Below are 27293 nucleotides of genomic sequence, written 5' to 3' on the forward strand. Positions count from 1 at the left end.
CAAAGGAATCGGTGGCCGAGTGGGCAGGCCCACATCAGCTCGGAGCACGTAGAGCGAAAGCTTGCGCTGCAGAACCCAGGGATCCTGGGTTCAATCTCCACACATTGCCCGTTTCGATCTGGATGAGCGTCGTACCGGCGTGCGGTCGTGTATCACTACTGCGTGGTGCACGTTAAAGACCCCAGGATAGCGGTTGTACTGCACTAGCTAAATTGCTCATCTACAGCTGAGAAATAAGTCGCTCGTTGAGGCAGACTAACTTCAGGCACACGGAATCACCAAACTGCTCTCAACCAACACATTTCCGTTATCTTCGTTCATTTATAAAAAAGGGAAACACTACTAAGAAGTTATCTCTGAACTATTGTTATTGGAAAACAAAGAAAACTTGTTTTCGCGGCCACAACATAAGTGCAAAGAAAGAAAAGGAAATCTATACTCTAACCAGACGAGCTACTCAATGCACAAGTTCATTATGTGCTGTTTTACTCGTATTCTCGATCCAGCTTTGCTCTTCTAGCCGAGTACGCTTAAACACTCACGCCATAGCCCTTTTTTTTTTTTTAGAAAAAAACAACGACAACAAAACAATAGACATGTAAGGTAAAAAAAAGTGGTCGAACACGTCGCGAAAACACGAAAACTCCCGCCAACAATCCTTCTCGACGCGCCAGGAAAAACAGCGAGCTGAAGGCCCCTCTACCTCCGTCAGTGTCTGCGCATTTCTAATGACCGCCTCGGGCACGTTGTGTTTCACGAGAAACAGAACATACTTTGCAAAACCATCCCAGACGTTCCAAAATGATAAAAAAAAAATTTAGAATTAAACAATACCAGGAGTGGAGGAGGGGGCGGGGCAAACTGCATGCCGCTTGACGCACGGCGAAGACAGACGCGGCGGCATCCATCCCCCCTAACAAAAGCACCGCCGCTGTTTCTAACCGTGATCGAGACTGTCTACCCAGAGATTACTCTCCCTACCAACTCAGAGTAAAAGAAAAAAAAAAATAGTAATAAGAAGAACATTACTACTAAAGAAGCCAGTGTTCCCAGGTTTCCGGTCGCTCCTCGGCGTTCTAATCCCCCTTCTTACGTTATCGGACGCCTTTTATTCTAATGGGGTGAGCTCTAGGATTATCCGGGGCTCGCCGCTCTAGAGACGTGGATTAAAAACGACAGCCGCCGCGCAAGCGATCGTCGTATAGTGCGCGGCGCACAAACGGCATTTTGAGCGGAGGCCCCTCCACTATACTGGCAGGCATGCGCAGCCTTCCAAGTTTCGCGCTTTCACCGCCATAGTCTGCGCGCGCTGTTTCCCTCCTCCCCTCCCACTCTTCAACCTCCTTCTCTTCAGACGCGTCTGTCTGTGTACGTTCGCGGTCGTTGATTAAAGTATGGCTCGAATGCACTGACGTATGTTTATTAACTCAATTACGCGCGCCCTGGCAAACAGAGGTTTTGCTTTAGTTTCTCCTTCCCCTTTACACCCCTTGTGGATTCGAGAGTGGGATGTTGTGTCGTGTGGTTTCCAAAGTTTGAAAGATGCGACTGCGCGAGCAACATTAGCTGCACACACAAACAGACGTGAGAACGAGGCGAGTAATATGTGCAGAACGGACGCACGATTTGTTTAGACAGCAGCTTTAAATCGGGGACGATTAACTTGACGGTTTCAGTGCGCAGACGGCGGATAATTTCAGAACGAAAAGACGGTTTCAGAGATCAGTTTATATTAGAAAAGGAAGGAGAAAACAAAAAGCTATCTACGCCCAAATTAACTGTTTTGATTTTTGAACTAAAGTGCACGCTATAGTATTATTCTTTCCGAGAAAACTTGCCGCCCCTTAGTTGCAAAGTGAAATTGCATCAGTCACCAAGAGGGGTGTTGGAACGAATGGCCCCGGAATAAGTGGTCCCGGAGCAAATGGTCCCGGAACTAATGGTCCCAAGTTCAAAGTAGGAAAAAATGGTCCCGTAACGAGATCACTTCGAAAAGATAACACACTCAATACACTTTATTTCTTTATGCACTCTACGGTACATGTTTGCTGGTGGAATGAGGAACTTGGTCCCATACTTCGAGACCGGTTACCTAAGAGCAAGTTGATAAGGTTACTAACACTATTTCCTTTACATTTGCCGGAATATTGTCTATCAATACAAGAGTCAGTGTCATTTTATTGTAATATTTAGTGATCGTATACTGAAGGGGCCACTGTTATTACCATATAACGAGCATTTTGCTAATTGTGTTTTCGATGCCTTATTTTGATAGGCAAAATGAGCACTTCTAATCATGTCATTGGTGCTATGCGACCTCAATTACATTCATCTCCGCGTGTCTTCTGGTTACGGCCCTGCCCCCCATTAGGAGCGGAGCTCGCTGTCTTTTGAGGTGCATTGGGTGCGTGTGCACGAATAGCGCTCCTTCTTGTCTCTCCAAACAAATCAGTAACTACACCACCTAGGTTGAAATATATTTTACGGGAAGTTGTTCAGAACTCAAACATTTATTGATTCCACATAAACATGCAAAAAATCTTATGTCTGAAAACGTCAGAATCGAAAGGTTCGTGTCACACCTCGAAGGAAGACCATCATGGTTTTCACGCCCTGGCCGAACTCGAGGAGAGATTCTACAGCTGAAAGTATAAAACTAATCATTAATTACGATATATTTCGAGTGGGACGCTTATTAACATTTATATATAATGATGCGGTCTGAAAGAGCACAGTGAATTACCTAGCGTTCGAAAACGGTCGACCGGAAGAAAATATGGCACTTTCACACATCATTCGTTAACTGAAGCTGACTCATGCGGTCAATCGTGAATGCCTGTGTTGTCGCTTATCTCACCAACAAAATGAGAAAGCGCCCCCCCCCCCCCCCCCCCCTCCCTCCCCATTTATCCCCCTTTTTCCGTTATCGGACTTTAGAAGGTCCTTGTGCAACAATTGGCACGAGCTCCGTTCTGAGGCTTCTACGGGGGCGATATTTTTGTGGGACCATTTATTCCTACCTTGAAGTTCCATTAGTTCCGGGACCATTTGTTCCGGGACCACTTGTTCCGGGACCATTCGTTTTGTTTCTCCACCGAGAGCTATAATTAACGAAGGGCGAGGCCTAAGTTGTAGTCACACTTTGTGTTTCGTTCTTCGGAGTCCTCATTGGTTAGTGTCGCGATTCCATCGGATGCGGAGCCATAATGGGACGCACGGGACTCGATCGCCCACGTCCTACATTTCTTTCGCCGTCGGTGACGCTCGGCCTGCTTCGCACGATGTGGTTTTCGAGGAGACTTCTTCGTGTCCGTAATGTTCGAGACGAATGGAATCGAGCGCCGCAAGTTATGAACTTATTACAGTGCAAGGTATGTACTAAGGTAACCGCCCGGTGATACGAGCTCAGCTTGATTGTAATATGTTATTTAAATACAATTTTCTTCGTTGGAAAGAAATTACTGGAGAAAGATAGACCCAAAGAAATCAATTTATCCGAGTTGTGAAGTCCTATAATTACTGAAAAATTTTATAATACTTGCCGTTCCAAGTGTTTTTTTTTTCTTTTTTTTTGCAATTATGGGCTTTGCGGGAGCAGTACTATTTTCCGGAATCGGCAGGATTGAGTGAGCTTCAAAACTTCAGACATACTTACGAAGAATTTTGTCGTACGCGCTAAAACATAAAAAAAAAAGAAATCCGGATAGTCGCGAAAGAAACCTTAAGAAATTAAAAGCTCGCAAACATTAGTTCTTTTTTTTTTCTCTCTCTTAAAATTGGCGTAGTTCAGCATTCGCCTACGCCTTGCGTGCTCGCCACTCCGGTTATTTTAACCCCCCCCCCCCCCCCCACACACACACACACATTAAAAAAATGTCTGTGCGATTACTTTTTTCCGAAGGACAGAGACAACCAATCACGGCGAACAATTACAAAGACCTCAAGAAATAAAATAAAAAAATAAAAAAATAAAAAGACCAGAAAAAAAAGCGATGTGCACAGGGACGTTGATTCATTTGCTTATTTCCCCTAAACACACCGTTTTTTTTTTGTGTGTTTCTTTTTGCAGGTTTAGTAGGGTTTTGCGTTGCCTTCGCGTTTTGCAGAAAAGTGAACTTAGACTTTTTTTCTTAGAGCGTAGAGTGCGCTTTTGGCGAGAATAACTTGGTGAAAACGCAAGGAGACAGCATGACGCAAATGCGTGACGCACAAGCATGACGTAAAGGCGCGACGCAAAAGAATCACACAAAGATGTGACGCGTAGGCGGGAGGCGGAAGCAAGACGCCAAAGCGTTACGACCGAGAGAAGAGTATACGTATTGTGTCAGCATGGCTCTCCCACCTTTACCTCCTTCCACTGGCTGACGTAAGCGATCACGTGACCATCGCAGCAACCAATGGTATTACGTCCTAAACAGTGTATTGTTCTAAGCGTGGAGGAAGCAAAGGTAAAAGAAGAGAACCAACTGTGGTCGCCGGAACGTGGAGGAGCCGGCAATCTCGCCGTCACAAACAACGAATCTAGTCAAGCACAGTAAACCAAAGCATCTCGACACTATCGCACTGTCGTCTACTCAAGCACTAACAAAGGTTGAGGCAGCACTTTGGTCATTCCCGACAAAATCGCCACAACAGATGTAATACGCACTCGCGTCGGAAGACGCGGTATTTGGGTCTCGGTACATAAACGATTCTGACGGAACTTATCGATCCGAAAACGTTCCATGTATGACGATCTCGTTAGGGGAGCGAAAAGAACGCTTATTGAATTTTTCTGACGTTTACGCTTCGGCAGAGCCAACGCGACTACAAAGGCTCTGGAGGTGACGTGCCTTTGTTCTGACGCCAAGAGATGGCGTTAACGGACGCGTAGGAACCCTGGACTTTGGAAGTTGGAACCTTCGTGTTCGGTAAAGGTATTCACTATTCACAATGTTTTATGTCTTCTCACACGCAATGCGACAAATCATTGGAAATACTTGGCACGCCGCTCAATAGAAAGGCTTCATACGCGGCAATGTTTTGTCGCGGAAACTAGCGTCATCTGTCGTCGAGGGGAGAGATGGCGCAACATATGCAAATGATGCGATAGTTATCGGGCCAGCTTATTCTAAACTTCTCGACTGACATCAAACTGAAATTGGGAGGTGGCTCCTGGGAGCCAATTGCGGCACTGCTAACGCAGCAATAACGGGAGAGAAGGGGTGGTCGACCCACGAAGATAGGGAGGTAAAATCTACCTGGGGCGATTGGCGTTCCTGTAAGGTGGCAAAAAGGTACGCCAGGCGAATCTACCAGCATAGTAAATACCTGGGAATCAGGACGGGGTGGATCAGGGAAATTTCGGCCTTAGATTCAAAATTCAGTTGCCGACAAACAGCGACACCCTACCACTAGTGAGAAACAGTGGGCCAGCACGACCAGATCAGAGACCACGGCAAAAGGAACCTATCTCTGGCAAGAGGCTATGAGCAGGAAACAGTCGCTTGCCAGATATCGACAGTACAAGAACGCACCGGCTTCCTACCAGCAGCACCAGGGAGACAAAGCAAGTGCCCTCCTCTTCCAGGCTTGGACTGGCGCCCTGCTGACACAGAAGGGGAGACAGGAGCTCTACGGCGAAGATGCGACAAGAAGACCTCATGGCCTCGAGGACGAGGATTTAGAGCACGTCTTCTACAGATGCCCGCGCCTGCAACCCAGTGATTCGTTAGGAAGAGACCTTGATGAAGGCTTGGGACTTATTAAGAACCCTGAGAACTTGGTCGGAAACGACCCGCCAGTGCAGCCGCTACAACAATAGCAAGCGGAAGTTGGAGAGGCGGCGAAGCGCTGCTTCACAAGATGAGAAAAGAGTTCGCGGGAGTGCAGTCAGCTGGATCGGTTGGGCTTTTAAAAACAGTCAGAACACAGACAGGGCAGTTCCGACTGGACACTGGACCGAGGACAAGCCCTCCCTTTTTTCCTTCCCCCTCATCGGATGTGAAGTGCGTGTGTGTGTGAGACACGACATATTTTTTTTTGTACTTTTACTATTTTTTTTTTTTTTTAACAGCGCCTTTGACGTTTTTTTGGGAGCGACCGCCCTGATCCAAAAGGTTTCTTTCTGGTGCCGCTGAATACTGAATACGGATACTGAATACGTAACAGTTCTGTCTCCCTCAGAGAAGGCAACTGTTCAGTATTCCCTCTAGTAAAGTATAAGGCAACAAGCTTGCTCGGTGCGTCAGATGTCACAACCTGAGTGCTACCTCGTTTCAGCCTCGTGGATAGCAGAAATTGTTCTCTGGGTCAACTTGCATGCGCGTCCACTGTGGTCGCAAATATTTTAAACACATCCTGACTCGGTTCCCAAATGAAATCCATAAAATGATCAATGCACCGCCGTTTCCTCCTGGCATCGCTTTGATCGCCCGAAGAAAGCAGTGGCTCGAGTCAGGGCAATACGAAATATAATTAGCTGTGCTATTCGGTGGCGACTTAAAAGAATAATGCAAACGTATATTGCCATAATGTATGATTATCTACTGACCATATGATTATTCTACAAAATGTTGGGTGAAATCAGGTATAAGTTTTAGTACCCATACAAAATTCAAATCTACAACTAATTGCGGAATGATGTGCTCGAGCTTGTGGTGCTCCCTGTCGAAACGAATCAACCGGAAACACTTATAAAATAATCCCAATCGATGAAGCACATAACAGCCATCGCTCCATGATCAACCATTCTGCCCAGCGATGCATGTTGGGCCCAGAGGAAAATCTGTACTCACACTCGCCTCCTTTGTTCGTTCGAAGGCATCACATTTCGTCGAGGTTATTTCCTTATTTTTTCCAGATGGCTAGGCATAAAACACGCCTTCCAGGAGTGTTCATTTGTTTGTGGTGTTAACACAAGGCGAACGAGGAATCAATGTCGCCTCATATGTTCCTTATCTCGGGGTGTTGCTTGCGGGCTTTTATTGCTGTTCACTGCGTTGCGTAAGTTCAAAGTTGCGCCGTATCGTCTTCTGTGCAGGGTCTTAACTTGGGCTCGATGTGTGCTTCGTTACTAAACATAAGAAAAAAAAAAAAAAGGGAAACGCGGGGCGAACTTATTAAAAAAACCTGCTTTGGAGACAAGGAGCCTCTGGCATCCATGTAAATACAACTATACCTGCTGCCGTGTTAGCATTGGTAACGCAAACCAAATATAATATAAGGAAAGAAAAGTTGGAGGTCGGTTGGGACACCGCCAACGCGCGGCTGTCTGAAGCGGGCAAAGACATTATTTTATAGACCTTTGCAAAAATCGCCTTCTGCGCACCGCCATCTTTGTTTGCTGGGCTGTGGAGCGCCTTCTGAGCATGCGCTGTTGCTCTGCTGTGCGTTATGTCAGACGCTGCGCATGCGTCCGCAGCTCAGTGACTCAGCATTCTTTGCCCGGGTGATATGCGATGCAAAGGTCTATCTATATATAACCTCGAGCGTAACAACGTCGGCCACACATCCTTATGAACAAGCACCGCGGAAGATTGCTCGATTCGTCAGCAACCTGACTTTGCTTTTGACACATGACTACTCTTGTGCGAATGGTGGATTTCGAGTTCGAAGCGAATTCGAAGCAAATAGTGGTTTTGGTTGAATATTTTCGATTCGAATATCGAATAGTTTATCCATGCCTCTCACAACTGTTCCATCATGCTTAGACAAAGGCCCAGCTACACTTGTGAAGGTTGTTCTACTTGTTCCTTTATAAGCTAAGTTTAATCTATCTATATTTATTAACTGCGACCTCAGAAGGTCTGATGTGGGATGGCAAGTAAACGACGGAAATGATATTGTAGGTACGCGGTACTTGACTCTTTAATACTCTATCTACAATATTTTACAATATTTACATTAGATGTGCGGAGTCCATGAACGGTAGCTGCGATCACAGAAAGCTTATAACGTCACGCCGGTCGTTCCGTCTCTCGAGCTCGTTTTTGGTCCCGTGGCACGCGCTTGTCCTTCTTGTCTTCTATGCGTACCGTGCAAATGGGTCCCTACAATATAAAATGAATCCTATAGAGGTGGCCAACTTTACCTAATTGCGTGAATTAAGAAATCTTGCTATACAAAATATTCTTTCTTTATACTCGAGTTAAAAAAAGAAAGAATCGCGCATAGGTTGTAAAGACATCTCTGCCTAACATATGCTCTTGCATAACAGTCAGTTTAATTTTTAAAACTTTTACCACAATATAGATATACAGATTCACAAAGTTTCCTTTGATTTTCAAATAAGGCCGGCACGCGTGCACCATCCAGCTTTAAATGTATGCTTTTCTTCCAAGCACGCAAATGCGATATTCATACTCTTCCAAGTGTTTAATATCGGCAGGTTACTCCGTGGAGTGCGCTTCTTACCGATCATCGATGCAATGCAAAGAAGCTACATCCGCGGAGCTCACTTCCGCGGGTATTGCTTCCCCGCAGTGCACTGGTGCTCGGTAAGAAGCGCGCTCAACGGGGCTAACCCCTTCTCTTCCCCCCCCCCCCCCCCCCCCTCAATCAACACTTCAAAGAATGCGAATAGTGTAGTTTTTCTCGAAGCGAATATCGAATAGCGTGTTATTACAAACTACTATTCGAAATTTCGAATATTCGCACAACCCTGCACATGACGAAAATCGGGACGTCGCTCTGGAGACGGAACAGAACTGATGCAGTAATGGCTCGAAACTAGCTTAGCACTGATACATAGCTGTATCAACACTGCATCAGTTCGTATCCTTCGAATTCATCGCTGAATCAGCAAAGTCAGCGCCATTTCCAGCGCTGCGGTCCGTGTGTAAACAGGTCTACATTAAATTACGGCGACATCAACGAGCAATAACCGAAAAAGCATATTATAATATAAAAAAGTATAAGCATAGTTCGCAACGCTAAGCAAGCACCTGTATGCGTGCGTCATTAGCTATTAATCTGGCAGCGGAACAGAACGATAAACGAAGTTCTCGAGCAAAGTCCCCCGACACTCAGAAGCGTCCCCGGGGCACGTACACATGTAGAGGAAGCACGCGAAAACGCACGTTCAAAGGAAGCACACATCACGCGCGCACGAAGCGCTCCCAGGGAGAGAGAGGAGCTCACTTTCAAGCGCTTCCTTTCGACATCGTAGCCGAAGGGCTCTGAAATACCGACCGAGAAATAAATAAGGCGATCTCTCCCAAAGGCGGGAAAGTATGTAACTTTCCTTTTTGCCGCGAGACACCCGCTTTTAACCCGTTTCCAGCGACGGACCGCGTCGCATATACTAGTATACATCCCCGTCTTTGGAGGCTCCAGCGCTCAAAGTCTTTCCGGGAAGTGAACGGGCGAAGAAGGAGACTGGTCAGCCGCGATTGTGCCGACGCCGAGGGAGGGAGGGGACGCGGCATTATTTATGTTGCACGTGAGAGCACGGGGAAGCAGCACGCGATCACATAAGTCGCTCAGGCCAGGTTCGCGGTTAACCCTGTGGCTAACGCGGCTCGAGGCTAAGTTATGCCGGAATAAATTTTGAGTCTAGGGCGCGCGCTCGCACTCTTTTCGAGCCCCCTCACTTGTTCTTGGGTCTGTTTCCTGATGGGACGGCCACGGTAGGTGTCCTCCCGCGAGAGAACAAAGGAAGGCGCCGCGCAAGCACGGCAATGGGAAGTCTCGCGGCCGTAGAGGCCGGCTGAAGGGTGTAATCGGTTCGTCTGGGACGCGCGTTCTGCATGCACGGGTAAACGCGATTCTCGTCGGAAGGTTCCCAAGTTTGGCCGCTCGCGAAGAGAAGGTAAATCGTCGCACGCTTCTCGACTGTCGGCCCCGCGATTCGTTTGACGAATATACGATATGGCCGACGTTTCGTACGTCTACGCACACGGCGCAGGAAAACAACGTTGGCTTTTTCCTTCTGTACAATGAACCCTGGGGAGTTGGGTAATTTACGGCGTGTGGCCCGCGGCTGTACCGCTGCTATAGCCCGCCCTGACCTTTTATTATTGCGTCGAAGAGAATCCAGAAGACAACAGAAACCCGGAATAATAAAACGCAGATTTGATTTTGCTATTTGGGACACGGGTCGGGCAATCTGTTTCTTTATGGCAGACGTCGCTATTTGTACTTCCATGTTCCGCGCCCTCCCTATTCGTTTCCATGTCGATTAGGTTGGGTTCTTTTTTTGACCCATTTTTGTCCGCCAAGTTCCCTTGTCCGCCGCTTGGAGTGCGAGAGTTTTGTAACATGCGACGCCATCTGTCTTTTTCGCAGTCTTTTTCGTGAATAGTTGTTGTTGCTTTGTCGTTTTTCTTTTCTTTTCGTTAGCGTGCAGAGCGCCGTTCCCATCGACAAAAGAAAACAACTGAATGACGGTGCATCAACACTGAGCAAAAGAGGTCACCAATGTTGGGGGAAGGAGGGAAAAGGGGCGGAAATGAGAGAGAGCAAGTTTTCAAACCTCTTGGCGTTTAGCGCCATGCTACGCCAGCGGCCACTCCCGGAATGACATTCGTTTTCTTTGAAACATATTTCGCGATGGCGAGATCAGTCTCAGCAAACAACCGCTGCTGTGGCAGCGGTCATTTGCCGTGGAGCTGACGTCACACAGCGCCGCATCGAGAAAGCATAACGCATTCGTTGCGTAATGCGCGCGTCGGGAAAAAGTCCCCGGAATCCATCCCATCCCCCCCCCCTTCCCCCGCCCGCCCCCCTTTTCCGCGGGATTTCTCCCCCCTCTGGGATTTCTCCCTATACTGGATACCATTTTACGAGCGTTGCAGACGATGAGAGACGGTGGTGGAATAGCAGACGATGTGAAGGATGCTGCGCTTCTGCTCGCACGACTAGCAGGTGGTGTCAGACGCCAAACTAGACGCACCGGACTTTGCGAGGAGACACTAGACTTGCGAGCCTATTCGGCCGAGCTGCCAAGCCCATGCAGTAGTAATAGACTACTGCATGGGCTTGGAAATGATCTGTGGGCGGGGCTTATAGCGGGCCGTGACCTCCACCTAAACTGCGTCTAACGGCGTACAGATTGCGCGAAATTTTAAAGCGCTTTACGGGCGACACTTTGCAGGGATTTAGACCTCGTGAGCTGTCGTCGCTGCGCGCATGAAGAAGGAAAACAACCCTTTTTCTCTCCCCTCTTGGCGCGAGGAAAGGGAAGTCTGGACACCCCCTGGGCCGTAACGCGCGAAGAGGGCAGTCCTGGCGTCCCGCCTAGAATGGCGGGACGAAGGGAGAATCTTCGTGTCGTCTGCTTCAGTTTCCAAACATTCCTCGCGTTATGCGAAATCCCACTTTCGCAGTATCCACTTGCTACGCGTAATTTTGGATGACATTAGAAACTTCCACCGCGTTTATCCACTTCACGGATCACCGAGCACTGGTGGCGGTCGTCAGTGGCCTCCACGACGCCAACCACGACGGCCATGAGAAGTAACCACGTCGCACTTCCGTCTTCAGGCACGTAACGGCACCATTCCACTGCACGACCGTGCTACAGCTATAGCTTTCGTTTCGTCGCACATTGTAAGCGAAAAATACGATTTTTTTTCTTCGTTGAAAAATTACAAAAGGAATTACGTGTCTCACTGAAGCCCTTTAAAACAACATTTTCTCTTTCATTTTAGTTTTTTTTCCCCTTTTTTTAAGGTGAAGCCGAGAGGCTGGTATGTGGCAAGTGAAAAACAAAAAAGGAGTCTCCTGAAAGCCTCCTGATGACTTTCTTTTTCATTTGTCTCACATCCGCCTCTAGCGATATTGTGTCAGTCTGTATACATCTGCAGGAAAGTAGGCATTTACGCTTCAGTGAAGAGAGACTTGCCTGAGCGCGCGTCTTGGTTCGCACGGCGGCGCTCGCGGGGGTCCCGGGCTTGAGGCTCAGCGGACGTCCCTCGGGTGCGGCCGGGCGAAGCTGAGAGGCACCGCAACCCCGGTGGCCTCAGCAGCGACCAGCGCTGCCTCCTTGGGCCCGCCGAGCCGCTCGTTTTCCGACAGGTCGCTCGACTCGTCGTTGGGAGGCGTCGCCGACTGCGTGAATGCGGTTTTGACACTGACAAAGTTGCAGTCAGGCACTGTCAAGACATCCTAGGGATAAGAAGGCCGTAGTGCTGGGTTTTCCACAGGTCACGTACTGGAGGCTGCAGAGGTCGACCAGGAGATTGAGATTGACCACGAGTGCTGCGCCGGCCTTGGGCTGGAACTCGTGTGCTCACCGATTGGACAGGATTCACAGCCGAATGATGACGTAGTGTCTCGTGTCCAATCTGCGATCGACGCTCGCCTCCGGTCGGTCGATCGGAAAAACCTAGGACTACGGCCTGGACAGTGTAACACGCGACAAGTTCAGCTTGGCAGGGCGGTTTATCCCACATTCACACGGTCAAGATAAAGGTACACCTTTAACATAGGCCCCTTTGCTATCGGCGAATCAGCCCGTGCTCTTCGGCCGCGAGAGCCACGCGCGGAAGATCGTTAATTGATTGGCCGCAGAGCATAAAGGTCCCTTAGCTAAAAATACCTTTACGGTCGTGTGAATGGGGTATTATTAGTTAGTTACTCGGAAAAGCAAAGCAATGTACGTGCCAAACGTGCGAGCAGACATCGTACTCGGGGACAACTTTCTGTGGCAATATATGGGCAAAGCTATAGACCTATCTAATAATCGCGTTGTGCGCGCTGTCACCTTTGGCTAAACTTCGCTGTTTTATTTTCGTTGGATCTTAACCTTTTGCCTGTTCTGTTTAGACGAGTTTACTTCTGGCCGGCGAAACCGCAGGTCGATTGAGACTCCTGTCATAGACTTTGTGCTGAACTCCTTTCATTGTTTCCTATTTTTATTTTGCTCGGTCACGCTCCTCCACAGCTTGTGTCCTCCCGACAATGTTACCTTCGTGTTCAGGAGACTTCTGGATGTCTTTCGACACAACTGCGCAGCCCCTGTTACTATCCAACCCTGTCGGATTTGTCCGTGGTTCCGGACTTTGGTTTTCTCGGACTTCGCAATCAAGCAGGATCCTGGAAATATGCGCAGCTACGAGGATGAAGTCTGGAAAGCCTAAAAGGATCTAAACCAGAGAAACAAAAAAAAAAAAAAACAAAAAAAAAGACCAGGATTTTACGCAGCAGGAAGAATAAGCCTATAACTTTTGAAAACACATGCTCTGTCATTACAGAGACACTCGACGTATCATTTGTCCTTCCCGCTTTGTATTTACCCCCCCCCCCCCCCCCCTTTTTTTTTTTTTTTAGTTTTCCACTACAGTAGTGTTTGCCATGTAGCCTTCAGATTTACTAGACACGCTAAAGCGTTCTGTGTTTATCGAGGCAGGTCTCGCAGCCTCGGGAGAATCGTTCAGAAGTCACGTTCCCATAACAAAAAAGCCTTCTCTCTCTCTCTCTCTCTCTTTCTCTCGAGCGAATGCAGCTTTCCTTGCTCCAAGAAGAGAGCACGTGAGCGGGGCTCGAAAATTTTGTTGCGCCCGCTTATTTACGGGCGTGTTCGGACATCCCTCCGCGTACTTTAGGCGCATATTACATCTAGTCATCCAAATTGTTATATGGAACGAAGCGCCAAAATAAACCCATCATCAGGGATGGTTAACCTTCTGACCAGGGTTAACATGCACTGGCAGCCTAAGGAACGAAACGAAGGGCGTCGCGAATCCCGTGCATCTCATTATTGCTCCGCAACCAATCAGGTTGCAGAATTAACCGATAAGAACGCAGAAGGACCAATCACGAAGCAATGAAGCGTGATTATAATAATAGGCCCCGCCCTGCGTTTCTTAGGTTTATACACGTAGCTGTGCCGAGGTCAGTAGCGCCTATGGCAATCAGGCCCTTCAGTTTCTACCGGTGTGGAGGTGGTAACAGGAAGTGGACAGGAACGCCATCGTTCTGCTGCCTCCAAAGAGTGAACACCAAGTATGAACGCCCCGGGACGACAGTAAAATTAAACGTATTCTCCTTCATCTCCCTCCCTCTCTATTTCTCTCTCTCTCCCTCTTGTTCTAAAGCCACCTTAATTTTTGTCTTTAATCTTCCATAATCAAACGGCGGAGGCGTGAATGCAAAACGATAGGGTTTAACCACTATGCGCTGAAAACAAAAAATAAAAACAAAGTCGGATAAGGGAAGGGACGACGATTGGACAAACTTAGGAACGGGCTGTGCACTACTAACCAAGGGCGGTGGGGGCGGGGCTTGCCGTGCCGTCATCAGAGCCACGGGCCGGAAGACGCCGCCGAAGACAGGCGCGTTCGATGCCACGTCGGCCACCGCCAGCTCGGGACTCCTGGACGCACAAGACGCCGACGCCGACCCCGAAGTTACGGCCGTCCCTGCGCTCTGGTGGCCCCAGAAGAGAGAGAGAGAGAGAGAACTTGGTAAAGAGAGCAGCAACTCAAGAGTGGGACCTATGATACTTTCGTTTCATTAAAATCCGCGCGCAGTCAAAGGCCATACTCTGTTTCGCATTTAGCCCGACCACAGAGGACGCGACAATCCGATCTAACCATTCAAACAGCGCCGAAAGTGTATCTTTATGGTGATGGTTGTCTTTTGTGCACTTTTTTTTTATCACCGGCTATATTAATCAGGCACAGTGAATGCGTCGTGATCACGCACATTTTTTCTGCGCGTGATTGGTCTTTGATGCTGATGAATTGACGACGAAATATTTTTGGCGCCATAAGAATGGCTCCATCAGATTGCATGTAACGTTGGCTGCGGTCATAATGTGAAACGAAGTGTAGAAGACACGCACGCATGCGCACACATGAGCTGTTAAGAGCGAAAAGCCACGCCCCACTTTCTGCGCTCGATTGGATGAGCCGGTGGAAGAGAACGCACAGAAGGACGGCGAACTCTGTGAGCTTGGTCGGCTACTCTCTTGGATGGACTTAAGATAAAGCGAAGTCTACGTCTCACATTGTGTATCCACGGCTAAAAAAAAAGAGTACGCGAGAGAGCGTAGCTCTCCTAAAATTCTTTGTTAGATCGAGCACTGGCGCGAGAAGGACACATCGTAGAAACAGGTGGTTTGCGTCCCTGCCTCGAACGGGGCAGGACTTGCGAGGTAAGGATAAGAGTTTATTGTTTTCTGTTTTCGTTTGTTTACAGGATTGTCCGAGGAAAACAAATGGCGTTTATTTCGCTAAGGTAATACCGAGAGTTCATTTATCTGCGTGGAAGCGACTTGGGCGCCTAAAACTGGTGAAAAACTTCACGCGAAGACGTAAACTGCGGCACACAAAAGCGGTCGAAATTGCGGAGTACGGGCGGTACGGAAATCCCATCGTTTAGTAGCTCGAGCTTTTCCGCGGCTGTATGTCCCAAGAGCGTTGCCACGACCGATGTCTTATGTTACAAAAGGGCCTCTAAACTCGAAAAAACACAAATTTGGGGCCGAAGTTGACGGAGCGCACTGATTGGCTTATCACGACGATGACTTCGCGCTTCTTTCGCCAACGTCCAATCGGCGGGCTCCGCGAACTTTCGGCTCCAACTTTGTGCTTGACTAGTCTAGGTACCCAGCTGTCTAGGCATAGACATTAGGGAGAACAGGAGACTGGGCTATGAACGACAGGCTGGCCTCCCGTAAATGACGTAGGAAATCCAGCACTCCGGCCTTGTTATCTAGGAGGTGCTGGCTCAGAGCCCCCGTGTGCTACCTGTGCGCCGAGGAGGTGCGGGGCGTAGACGGCCGAGGCCGCGGCGCCCGGCGGCGAGCTGCTGGCCACAGGGTACGGGTAGCAGGTGGAGCGGTACGAGTAGGGCGGCGGGGGAGGGCACGGGTACGGGATGGTGCTCAGCATCTGGTACATGAGCGGTGATGCCGTCAAGCTCTGCAGGAACAGCGACGACGGGTAGCTGCCGTACAGGGGCCCGCTGAAGAGCGCCGCCTCGCTCAGCCCCAGCTTCTGCAGGTCCATCGGGCTCGCTGCAAAGAGAGCCGAAGGTTTTGGCCGTGAGGGACCCCGCGATTTAGACAATCAACCACACAACCCATTCTCCACTTAGACTTCTCTTTGCGAAATGCACAAAGCTATGGTACCGATCCCTCACCGTGTCTCATTCGGGCACCGATCTCCCGCTCTCAAGTTGGCTTTCTTACAGAGTGGAGCGATCGTCCTGGAAGTCGCGCTTTTAAGCTTGTTCGTCCGTTTAACTGCCTGTTGTGCACGTGCGAGACGTCAATTACTACGTACAATCGACAAATCATACAGAAACACAGAAAATGACAGATGTTAAGATCGTCTACTTCTGACGTCTTGGTGCAGACAACGACCAGTAACGACGAGTATCGGGTGAGTTGGGGTAAGGATACAGCCCAACCATGTGTGACTTTCACCATGTGTGACTTGGTAACGAAAGAAGCATTTATTTACGTCCTCGTTTCGCGTGGGAACGGACATTATCCCGGCTAAGTGGCGTCGGCGCCGTCTACATTCAGCGGAACGCGCCGGAAAACACAGGATCCAGGTGCGGACGTTCGTGGTGTTGCGTCTACTGCGTGTATGACAGTCCTCCCTCTTGACACCTTCAGTTTGAGGAGACCGACCAACGAACCATTACCAAAACTGAGAGGAGGTTTGTGACGTCAAGACGCCCTTTGGAACGCTGGGACTAACCATGTAAATGAGCCAGAGTCACTAACAACATCAGCAACGCAGGGCGAGGCGAGTTTTGAGCATCTCATTATAGCTTCTCAGCCAATGAGCGTGCGGAATCAGCCGATAAGAACATCGAATGGCCAACCACGAAGCGTGAACGTAAAGGCCCGTTCCCACACTTGCGACTCAGAACCGAGTGCCTCTCTTCAAACTTCTTAGAACGAGAGAACACACTGTCACGTTGGCGCCATCTATGCGGTGACCCTGGAACCGCATTTCACTAGAGCGGATGTTTTGCGAGATTTCCGAGGTCAAATGTGCGTAGTACTTATGAGAAATGGTCGTTTATGACGTGGACAAAAGTTTTTCGAGCCAAGAAAGAAAGGATGATGCGCGAGAGAAATAGTAAATATGCGGGACCGCCAAGTTTCCACTGCAACCCAGTAGACGGCGCCAATGTGTCCTCTTGTCGTAAAAGGTATTAAGAGGTCCCAAGGCACTGTGTGAAAACTGTCGGCGACTATAGTTACTTTACTTGCTTCTTCGCCTCCCGCATGTACTTCGGCCAACGAGACCCCGGCACTGCGGAATTCGACGTCAGCCTGAGCCTTTGAAACCTTCGAATTCGTCATCGAACACGGGGCACATAGCCCGCACGAAACGCCATACTCTAAATGAAAACATACAAAGTGTCCGAGTTCGCTTTTTTTTCTTTCTTGTAAAGCAACAAGACAGCCAATCACGGCAAACAATTGAAGGATCCCAGCGAGAGGCAAAGCACAGAACATGATAAGCCAAAAAACTGTGATGTGGGCTGAAACAAACACATATGACATTTCACTTGCTCATTGTCCTTGCCCATGTGGCATTCTTTTTTTTTTTCTTCTTTGTTTTCCTCGTATTTTGAGCTTTTTTGATTTGCTGGAATCCTTTTATCGTTCGCTGTCAATAGATGTCTCTGTGTTCTGCAAAAAAAAAAAAAAAAGCTAAACCAACAACTTTTTTTTTTTGTCCAATTTTTGAGTTTTTGTGCGCATTAGATATATGGGTCAAACTGGGCCTGTTAACTAATTGACTTTATCCGTAGAGCGAGTGCCATTCCGATTGCCCTGCAAGAAACCAGACGCGCAATATACATTTTTTTTCCGTAATTACCGCCCGCACTCTAAAAAATGTCCGTGCGTCTACTTTCACGCACAACACTCGGAGAGCCAATCACCGCAGCTTACGGAGGCAGCTCAGCGAATGACAATGCCGAAACATATGTTTAGACCGAAAAACGCAGTCTGAGTTGTGACATTAAGCAATGCAAAACGTCACGCTTGCATTGCTTAATGTCACAACTCAGACTGTGTTTTTTGGTCTAAACATATGTTTCGGCATTGTCATTCGCTGTGCTGCCTCCGTAGGCTGGGCTGATTGGTTCTCCGAGTGTTGTGTGGGAAAGCAGACTCACGGACTTTTTTTAGAGTGCGCGAGTACACATTTTCATTTCCAAACTTCGCAAGCTACGTACATTTGGTAAGAGGCAAAAGAAACCCGGCTATTGGCGAATCTCCTAAGGCGAATTGATTGTACCGACATCGGAACGGGCGAAATGATTGTACCGACATCGGAACTCTGATATCACCCCTGAGATAAGCACCCCGGGACCAATCGCGTTGCCAAGAAGTAGGACAAGTAGCATTGGCCGAAAGCCACAACGACTTGCTGCTTGCAACCGCAAGAACGCCAGCCGCTTCATTGCGAGGTTCCGCCAATCCGCCTTTGGATGTGGCCTGCATTGTGATGTCAGGCGGTGATTCATTCCGGGGTGTTATCCGGGTGTTTCCGTGTGAATCACGCGGTGGCGGCCAATTCCAAACGCGCGACTCACCCGTTTGGAATCACGCGTTGGCACAGAGGTCATTTTTATTTGTTTTAAATATTAAGCGCAACATTAAAAAAAAAAAGAATATATATATATATATATATATATATATTTATAATTCTTATCTCCGTTTGTTCGAAGTGTTATTAAGTTGCCTTCGCCGGTTTCTTCGATGTACGAAATGGCCGCTCCAGAGTACAAACCGTTGTTGCCGACCCGACACACAAAATTAAAAAAAGGAAAACTGTAGAAGGGAACAAACAAAAATTTATAATTTTCGTATCGCGGCTCTTGTTTTACGTGCTTTGAAGCTGCTAGACTTCCTAAGGCCGGGGTCACACTGCTTATACATAATAAAAAAGACAGTCTGCAAGCAGATTCGAACGCAAGTCACCACGAGATCCGCGTGCTTCGAATGCCGCATGGCAACGAGTTCAAGGAGAAACTTGGCACGCGGCCGCATTTTAACCACGAATATCGCGGTGACTGATATGATCTGCAGACTATATATTGTATGATGTAAAAGCAGTTTGATCCCGGCTGATGAGTAAAACGTAACTTTATTAATACTAATAATAGAAACAATAACCTCAAAGCAAGTTTCTTTTTTTCGTCTTATCTCGTACAGTGAGAAAACGAGACTTCGCTCACGAATGTCTCAAAATGCAAAGGCCGATATATCATCACTCTTACAAGACTGCGCGAACCACTCACTACGAAAAGTATAAAAACCCAATCTGCGCATTTGCGTAGGAAATGAGCCAAAAATGGAACAGAAATACGTAAGACAAAAGTCGGATGCATAATGTGCAAAGTACACGCAGTATAATATAAAATGAGCGCATTAAAAAAAAAAAAAGAAAAACGTTGACCCATTTAGTGTCTTCGTGACAGAGAAAGCAAGAGAGCGCGCAGTGAGATGTTTACTTATTGCAGAAGCTTAACAAATACAGTACGTTCTTTCTATTCTGATTTCGAAGCATTCATTACGTTCAAGCGCATTTTCCGGCTGTCGGGAGGTAGTGTGCCCGGTTTCAACTTCAGTGGACGTATTTAAGTGGCCAGACATACATCACGGATCCGATAGATCCGTGTCCCGGCATCAAACGACAGTGACGTCTACAAGACGATAACAACACCTTTCTTGCTTTCTTCTTTCGAGAAATCCGATCAAAAACACATCTCAAGTAGCGCTTACGACGAAGTTCAGACACGTCCGTTTACCTCGTATCCCCCCTTACGTTCGCGTTCGAGAGTTCGAAGAAGACCGGCAGCAGAATTCGAAATATCTTCGCTAATGCGTCCCAACGTATTCGTTCCAACGAAAGAACAACGCCACCTACACACGCGCGCGCGCTTTTTGCTGCCTTGAGCAAAAGAAAGCGCACAGTGGTCCCATAGTCTCTCCATCTCTCTCTTAAGTATATGCATCATCAGGAAGAGTCTACGAGCTGCTGAAGACGTCGCGTCTCAGTCGTCCTAGACACTCTCAAACTGCGTCGGCAGAGACTCCAGACGCGCCAAAGGGCAAACATAAAGGAACAATGGCCTCCTGTCCAATTCCCGGGCGACACCGAAACGAGACTCAAGAACGAAAACAAGGAAAAGCCTGGGCACGTCCTTCGTTCGCCCAACAGAGGCACCGGTCCGAACGACCCTGGAATGAGACGCGCGAGGGGCCTGTAAAGATGGCTGCACTGCGAGCCTTCTGTGTCTCGCTGTAAAGACAAACACTGCACTGAGGGAGCTGCATTGTCTGGGAGGGTGCGCCGTTTAGACGGGGGAACAGCCGAGCGGGAGCGCCACTGTTCCAATTACGATCGTCTTTGTGCCCAAAAGGGGACGTGTGGGATTTGTACTTTTGTTTGTTTTCGGTCATGGAAGTACCTTGTCCCTGCCGTGCCTTATGGCGTGTTTGTATCGTGCGGGCGACTTTGTGCTTCGGAGGATTTATTTTTCCCCTTCCGTGATTCGAAAGTTTAACTCGTGTTTGATGGCTATGTCAGCTCGAAGAGCGTCTTTTTTTTCTTTGTGCATCCATTAGATACGGACACTTGCAGGAATATGGCTGATAACGGTACTGAGGTGCACACATAGGCGTGTATACATCGTCGATGTGTAAGGATGGTACGATATACGCTCCCTGTTTCTCAATTGCGCGTATTCATTCCTTTCATCCTTATCTCGATCATTTGGCACATCCCGCGATGAAAATCAATTAGTCGAATCATGCTTACTGATGAGTACGTTGTAAATATATGTTTTCTTAATGGGCCACATTTTACCGAAGAGAACTGGGACGGGAATCAAAGGGCATATCTTCCTTCTATTTTCCAGAAGCTCGAAGACGTTTGTTCATCCAAAACTGAGCCGATATAAAAAAAAAGGTGAACTTCCAGTAATTTTCAACTGATCGAGACAGAGCCTAGCCACCAATATTTTTGTCACAGTCTTGGAAAAAAAGTTGCTTCAGATGGAGCAACTTTCTTATGAATTTTGGCGTTGCTGTTGGGTTGTCCCCTAGCTTTCCCTAGATCGACACGAATTGCCGAGATCGGGTCCGGCTCGAAACAAGCGTGCAACTCGGAGCAATCTGAAGACGTTTGAAGCGACTGCAGCCAATCAGGGACGCGATACTTCCACGTGGTACCTCGTGCCAGTGATGAGGACAGAAAAATACTTGGTTCTGGTTTGAAATTGATCGTTTTTGGAAATAAACCGTTTCAAAAATATGCATTAGCATTCTCAAAAAAATTTGAAGCAGAAAAAAAAAAAAAAAACACGTTTATCGCACTTAATTGTGTGTCTGAACAGTGCAAGAAATATAAAATTTCCCGATGATCATGGCAAATTGCGGCAATTGGTTGCTGCGTCTGAACGCGGGCGGCCCGTGTTGCTGGTGTTGCGTCAAGTTGCTGGGCGAAATTGCCCCGTCATAAGCGGGTCTAAAATATGTAAAAACGATGTCATAATCAGCAGAACAAGCGTCAAGCGAGTGTTAAGCGAGAGGAGGAAAGCATGATTTCCAATAAAGACGCACTTTACAACTTAGACAGCGTTGTGTGAGTTATATTTCTTTCTTGACATAAAAAAAGAAAAAAAGATCGCGACTACACAAGCGCCTGAACACGTACAACCTAAAACGCTGCCAATCTGCATTAACCGAATATCTGTACGCGGCAGATCGTTGCCCTTTCTAGTACAATGACCTTGCTCGAGTACAGCCCAAGACAACCCCCGAAACAGCACGTTCCACAAATCCAGCGAGAGAGAAACCTCGTGCATGCCTGCGCCTACCAAAGTTCCGCAGTCGAAGTCCATAGCAGCGACTAAAGTCTTAACAACGACCCTATTTTTATTTAATTTTTTTATTCTGTCTTGTCTCGCTATTTTTTATTGCTACTAGCCGGCAACCCAACGCGAGGAAAATTGTTTAGTCTGAAGAAAGGTCTGCTCCCTCTATCGGAGCAGTACACAACAAAAGCGAAAGGCTGAGAGCCCGTCTCCGGTCTCCGCGATGGTGCGAGTATCTTAAAGCGGTTGTACAACGATATTGGGTAGAAATGTTCCTCACTTCACACTTGCGCACTGGCACTAGTGGAACCCAAGAATACTCGAACGCAACGCCACTGACCAAGAAGCGTCTTCGTCGCGGTGCAATTTCAAGGATAAAAGCGGACCTTTCCTTTCAGTCTCTCCTATAGGAGAAACTTGATGACGCAGCTGCGGGGACAACGCCAACAATGCAATCCCAAGGATTGCGTCATCAAGCTTTGCGATCCCCGCCGTGACGATATTTAAAGGCGGCTCATTCAGTGGACAGGAGGACTGCGTAGGCATGCGATTTTGGTTCATGACAATCAGTGCCTCGACACTCATCCGGGTAGTGGCTCGTGCCGAATCGCTGGGATAACAGAAAAAGCCACTCCGGTGATTTTATTTTATTTTATTTTTCAGTTTCCGTAAACACATTAAAAATCATCGCGGTCTCTACTGGCAACAATGAAAAAGTGATGCCAGCGGCAGGCAGGGGTTCACTCTTGGGACTGTAGCATTTGTTTCCAACTGATTCCAAGCAGTTCCATGATGTCAAATGAATGATTTGGAAGCTCGCTCCATCAACCGCGAAGCAGCACGAAACAAATGTTCTGCATAGTCTAGACTGCCTGCTCGATCTGCGAGCCTTCCTGCCACTGATGTCACATCACTGAAAAGCGCGGGTATCTTCGATGCTGGTTTTGGCATCATTTTCATTTGCCCGATTTCACAATAACTATTTTGAATTCTACAATAATAATTAGCATCCAGGAAAGGGCAAAGGTTGGAGATTCAGAAAATGTATTTAGTTGGAGTAGCTAAAAAAATCGCCGGAGCATCCCTCAGCGGAGCGCGCGCCCTGTGCTCTGTTAACCCAAAAGCGTAACTTTATGAAAAAAAGAAAAAAAAAAACATTGGCGGCATATAATTGGTTTTAAACAATGTGGCCCCTTGTTCTGAATGCGAGTTGAGGGAGTAAACGCTGTTCACTCTCTCGGATCTTTTCTGCTGCTGCCATTGCGTATAAGGGGGGGGGGGGGGGGGGGGGGGGAAGGATAACAGAAACAAGTGTTGTATAGGTTATAAATGTCAAGAAATAGTTCTAAGCTGTGTTTCTTGGAAGTACAAAATTGTTGCCTCGCCCCTTTAAGCCGCGGTCACAAAGCTCGTACGTCATACAAAGACACGGAGTTTCTCTGCAGACATGATGACAGAATTGTCCGCGGACACGCTTCACGTATGTTTTAAGCATGTCTGCTTCATACATACCTTCGGCCATGTCTTCAGACCTTATTGTAAGACTGACGTGATCGTCATACAAGAAGAAGGATGCCTCACACAGTGTCGGCAGAGTGTTCTTTCGTATGATGTATTAGTAGCACAGTGTGACCGAGGCGTTATGGCGTAAATTCAAGACTAATAGTAAAGCTGAGCACCTCGACCCTCCTTCCCTTTCCCCTTGTAAACATACATCTTGACAGCCCTTCTCACCTATGCGGAAAATGATGACTCACTCGGTTTTGCACGCGTGCGCGTCCTCTGCAGTGTGCTACTGCGCACGCCGAAAACGCGTTTCACTGCATACTATACACAAAGATGGCAGCGTTTGGAAGGTGAAGACTGGAATGGTCTATGGACGCTTGCAAGTGGCCACCCTTTAAATACCAGTCTGGCCACCGTGGACGAACACAAATGCTTTGTATGCAGTGCATGGATTAGCAGAAACACATCTGGGGGATATGGAAGAACCACCATACATACAGGGATATCACTGGATGGGATGCAACCGGGCCAACGGGGAATGCAAGGGAGGGGGATTAAAGGTGTTAGTAAAAGGTCAGGAATGGGAAAGGGAAAGAACTGCAGGGAATAGATGTGGATCAAAGGCAGCATTAGGGGTTTGGACACAATCCTGGGTTTTTCTGTACCTAAAAACAGGCAGTGATGCAGGGAAGGAAAATGCAGAACACTTATATGCAGAACACTTAACACGTATATCAGGAGACGTTAGGGAAATCGGCACTAACAGGGAAATAATTATTTTAGCGGACATGAATGCGCATTTGGGAGACTTTGATGGACATACAGATACAACAGGGAGGATGTTAGAGGAGTTCTGCGAAGTTCTTGATCTGGTGTTGGTTAACGCTCAGGTAAAATGTGATGAAAAAATAACGTGGGAAAGGAAGAACTCGCACTCGACTATTGACTACTGTTTAATGTTGCGGAGGCTCTACAACAGATTAGGAGGTACGGAAATATATGAGCAAGGCACAAAACGTCTAGGGGGTAACCATAAGAGCATCAAGATCAGTTTTGGCACAGTAAAACCAGAAAAGCGAAATAAAAAAACAAGAGGGTAGAAATGACTTAAATAATAGACAACTATAGGAGATATCTGAGCGAATCGCGAACATAGTATCTAAGCAACCAGAAAAATGGACATATGAAGACTTAGTTAGTGTTTCAAAACAAAGTTAGAGAAATATCAAATCAAACAAGGAGGAAGAAAACTAAAACGCAACCTCAAAATCTGGTGGGATAAGGAGGTTAAGGCAGCAATATCGAAACACCAAGCGGCATCTAGAGGACACAGAGGGGCAAAGAAAAAGGGGGCCACACCAGCTGAAGTAGCATCAAAATGGGAGGACTTTCAGGAAAGAAAGTGGGAGGCATCAGCATTAATACAGGCCAAAATTGGGAGGGCAAGGGTCCAGTGGACGATAGAGATAAACCAGAAGCATAGGAATGCGGCAAAAGGGTTCTGGGAACACATCAGTGCACAGGGAAAAAGACTGAGGGGTACCAGCAGACACTAACCACACAGGAAGGGACAAAGGTAGAGGGGGAAGAGGCAAGAAAATTGATTAGATAGACAGACTGTCGAAGCAGCATTTTTGGAGTTAGAACCAGATGAACCAGGGAATGGTAGCGTCTACACAACACAAGAGGAGGTCCATACTGAAGAAGAAGAGATGACCACAGGGGAATGAGAAAAAGCAGAAGGAAAGGTTCCGGCTGGAACTGCGATAGGTCCAGATGCATACCAATGAGACTGATAAAATTTCTAGGCAAAACAAGCAAATAAAAACTAAGGCAGGTGGTTGACCAGATACTTATGGGAGGGGAGGTGCCCAGTGACTGGAAATTGAGCAGGATGAGATTAATATGTAAAGGCATGCCTTTACATATTAATGTACTGTCTTTGTCTCCCTTTGATACTGTCTTTGTCTCCCTTGCAAGGGAGACAAAGACAGTATCAAAGCATACCGACCAATCACAGTAACTTCAGTAATATACAGACTAGCTATGCAAATTGTAAAAAGAAGAATGGAAGGATGGGCAGAGAGAAAAATTCTAGGGGAATTTCAAAACGGTTTCAGGAGGGATAGACGACTAGATGATAACTTATTCGTAATCACAGAGTGCAGAGAGATAGTAATGACAAGGCAAAGGCCATTATGGGAAGCATATTTGGACATCAAAGGTGCATATGACAATCTGAACCAGGAAAAACTCTGGGACACACTGAAGGGATATGGGCTAGGGAGAACCATGGTTAAGTTTCTGGAACGGGTTTTTACGGAGAATAAAGTTGTTATAGTAACATGGGAAGCCGAAACTACAAGACCAGCAGCAATAAAAAGAGGACTTAGACAGGGCTGCTCACTCTCTCCCTTGCTCTTTATGATATACCTCAGTGAGATGGAAAAAAGATTAGAGCAGTGCAACCTAGGTTTTGACCTGACTTACATGGAGGAAGGACTTAAAAGTAAATAAAGTATTGCCAGGGTTAATGTATGCAGACGACATTGTACTCGTATCAGAAAGTTGCGAGACAATACAGGAACTGATTAGGATTTTCAGCAGGGAAGGGGACAGTTTAGGCCTAAAATTTAGTAGGGACAGGTAGTATATAATAGTTTTCAACGACGAGAAGAGAGAACCCCTGGAGATACAGGACACAGTGACAGAACACGTACAAAAGTACAAATATCTGGGATATGGCTAAGTGAGGAAAAAAAGTATCTAAAAGAACATGAAGATATTGTAAGAACGAAATGGAAACGAGGTTCAGCCATTTGGAAACACAGGGCACTCTGGAACTATAATAGGTATGAAGTCGTTAGGGGTGCATGGAAGGGAGTCATGGTGCCAGGACTGTCATTTGGGAATGCGGTATTGGTTACGAGGTCAGAAATCCAGGCATGTTTAGAGATACAACAAAGTAGTGTGGGTAGGTTGGCATTGGGGACACATGAGAATGCACCAAATGAGGGAGTACAGGGGGATATGGGTTGGGCATCTTTCGAGGGTAGACAAGCGACCAGTAAAGTAAAACTTGAACAAAGACTGGCTGAAATTGAGGATACACGGTGGGCAACGAAAGTGTACAAGTATATATATATATATATGAAAAGTCTAAACACTAAGTGGACAAACCGAACCAACAAGCTGAGATCTAAATATGGAGCCGATCAGAGCACATCAGTAGAAAAGGGAGTAAAGGAAACAGAGAGACAGAGAGGAAATTGTGGGAAGAGAGAATGCAGGGGAAATCAGCTTTAACAATATACAGGGCACAAAAACAAGATATAAAGAAGGAACAGTTTTATGATAATTCATTGGGGAGCTCATTGCTGTTTGAAGCTAGAACGGGGGTGCTAAGAACGAAAACATATAGGACTAAATACCAAGAAATAGACACTATATGCGACATATGCAACTGCGAAAGGGAAACTATAGAATATGTAATTTTAAGGTGCACGGGGTTTCGTCCCACCCTCTTGGGGGAAATGACTACAGATTTGGAGGGCCACTGGGATTTGCAGGCATGGATGGACGAATGGATAGGGAAAGGGTTGCGGTAACCAAGAGTAGACTGGAAGATTGGTGGAAAAGATCTAGGGAGGGTAAAGATACAGATACAAATAAGCAATGGAAACGCTTTAAAAGGGGGGGGGGGGTTGTGTTAAAACAAATTTTATACAAATTTTAAAATAGAAGCGATGACGAAATGTTAGGCTAGGTGGCGCAAGCTGCCGCCCGTTACAAATGGTATAGCCATTACCATCCATCCATTCACCCATCTTTGTTCGGACGCCGATATGCCAACCGTGAAAACGCCTTAGCTAGGCTCGTCTATCAGACGATGTGAACAGGTCTGCAACAAGATAGGGGCGCCCTGGGGCCGTACTTTCAAACGTTCCAGGGCCATGGCTATGGGAACGGCTTTGATCCCCTCGTTCTATAGCAACCGCCAATTTGCC

The 27293-nt window shown here is 47.2% G+C and overlaps 1 protein-coding gene across 1 annotated transcript in view; it reads right to left on the reverse strand.

Moving 5' to 3' along the window:
• The window catches only part of LOC8031632 (doublesex- and mab-3-related transcription factor 1Y), a 240444-nt gene that overhangs the window by 5483 nt on the left and 207668 nt on the right, over window positions 1-27293 (reverse strand). The window contains exons 2-4 of the mRNA XM_042292174.1: window positions 15675-15943; window positions 14185-14349; window positions 11825-12030 (exon numbers count right to left, since the gene is read on the reverse strand). Of these exons, the coding sequence (XP_042148108.1) occupies window positions 11881-12030; window positions 14185-14349; window positions 15675-15943 (584 nt within the window). The 3' untranslated portion in view covers window positions 11825-11880. The remainder of the gene's footprint in view (window positions 1-11824; window positions 12031-14184; window positions 14350-15674; window positions 15944-27293) is intronic.

Source organism: Ixodes scapularis, unplaced genomic scaffold, assembly GCF_016920785.2.
Source record: "Ixodes scapularis isolate PalLabHiFi unplaced genomic scaffold, ASM1692078v2 PGA_scaffold0__279_contigs__length_252992795, whole genome shotgun sequence".
NCBI lineage: Eukaryota > Metazoa > Arthropoda > Arachnida > Ixodida > Ixodidae > Ixodes > Ixodes scapularis.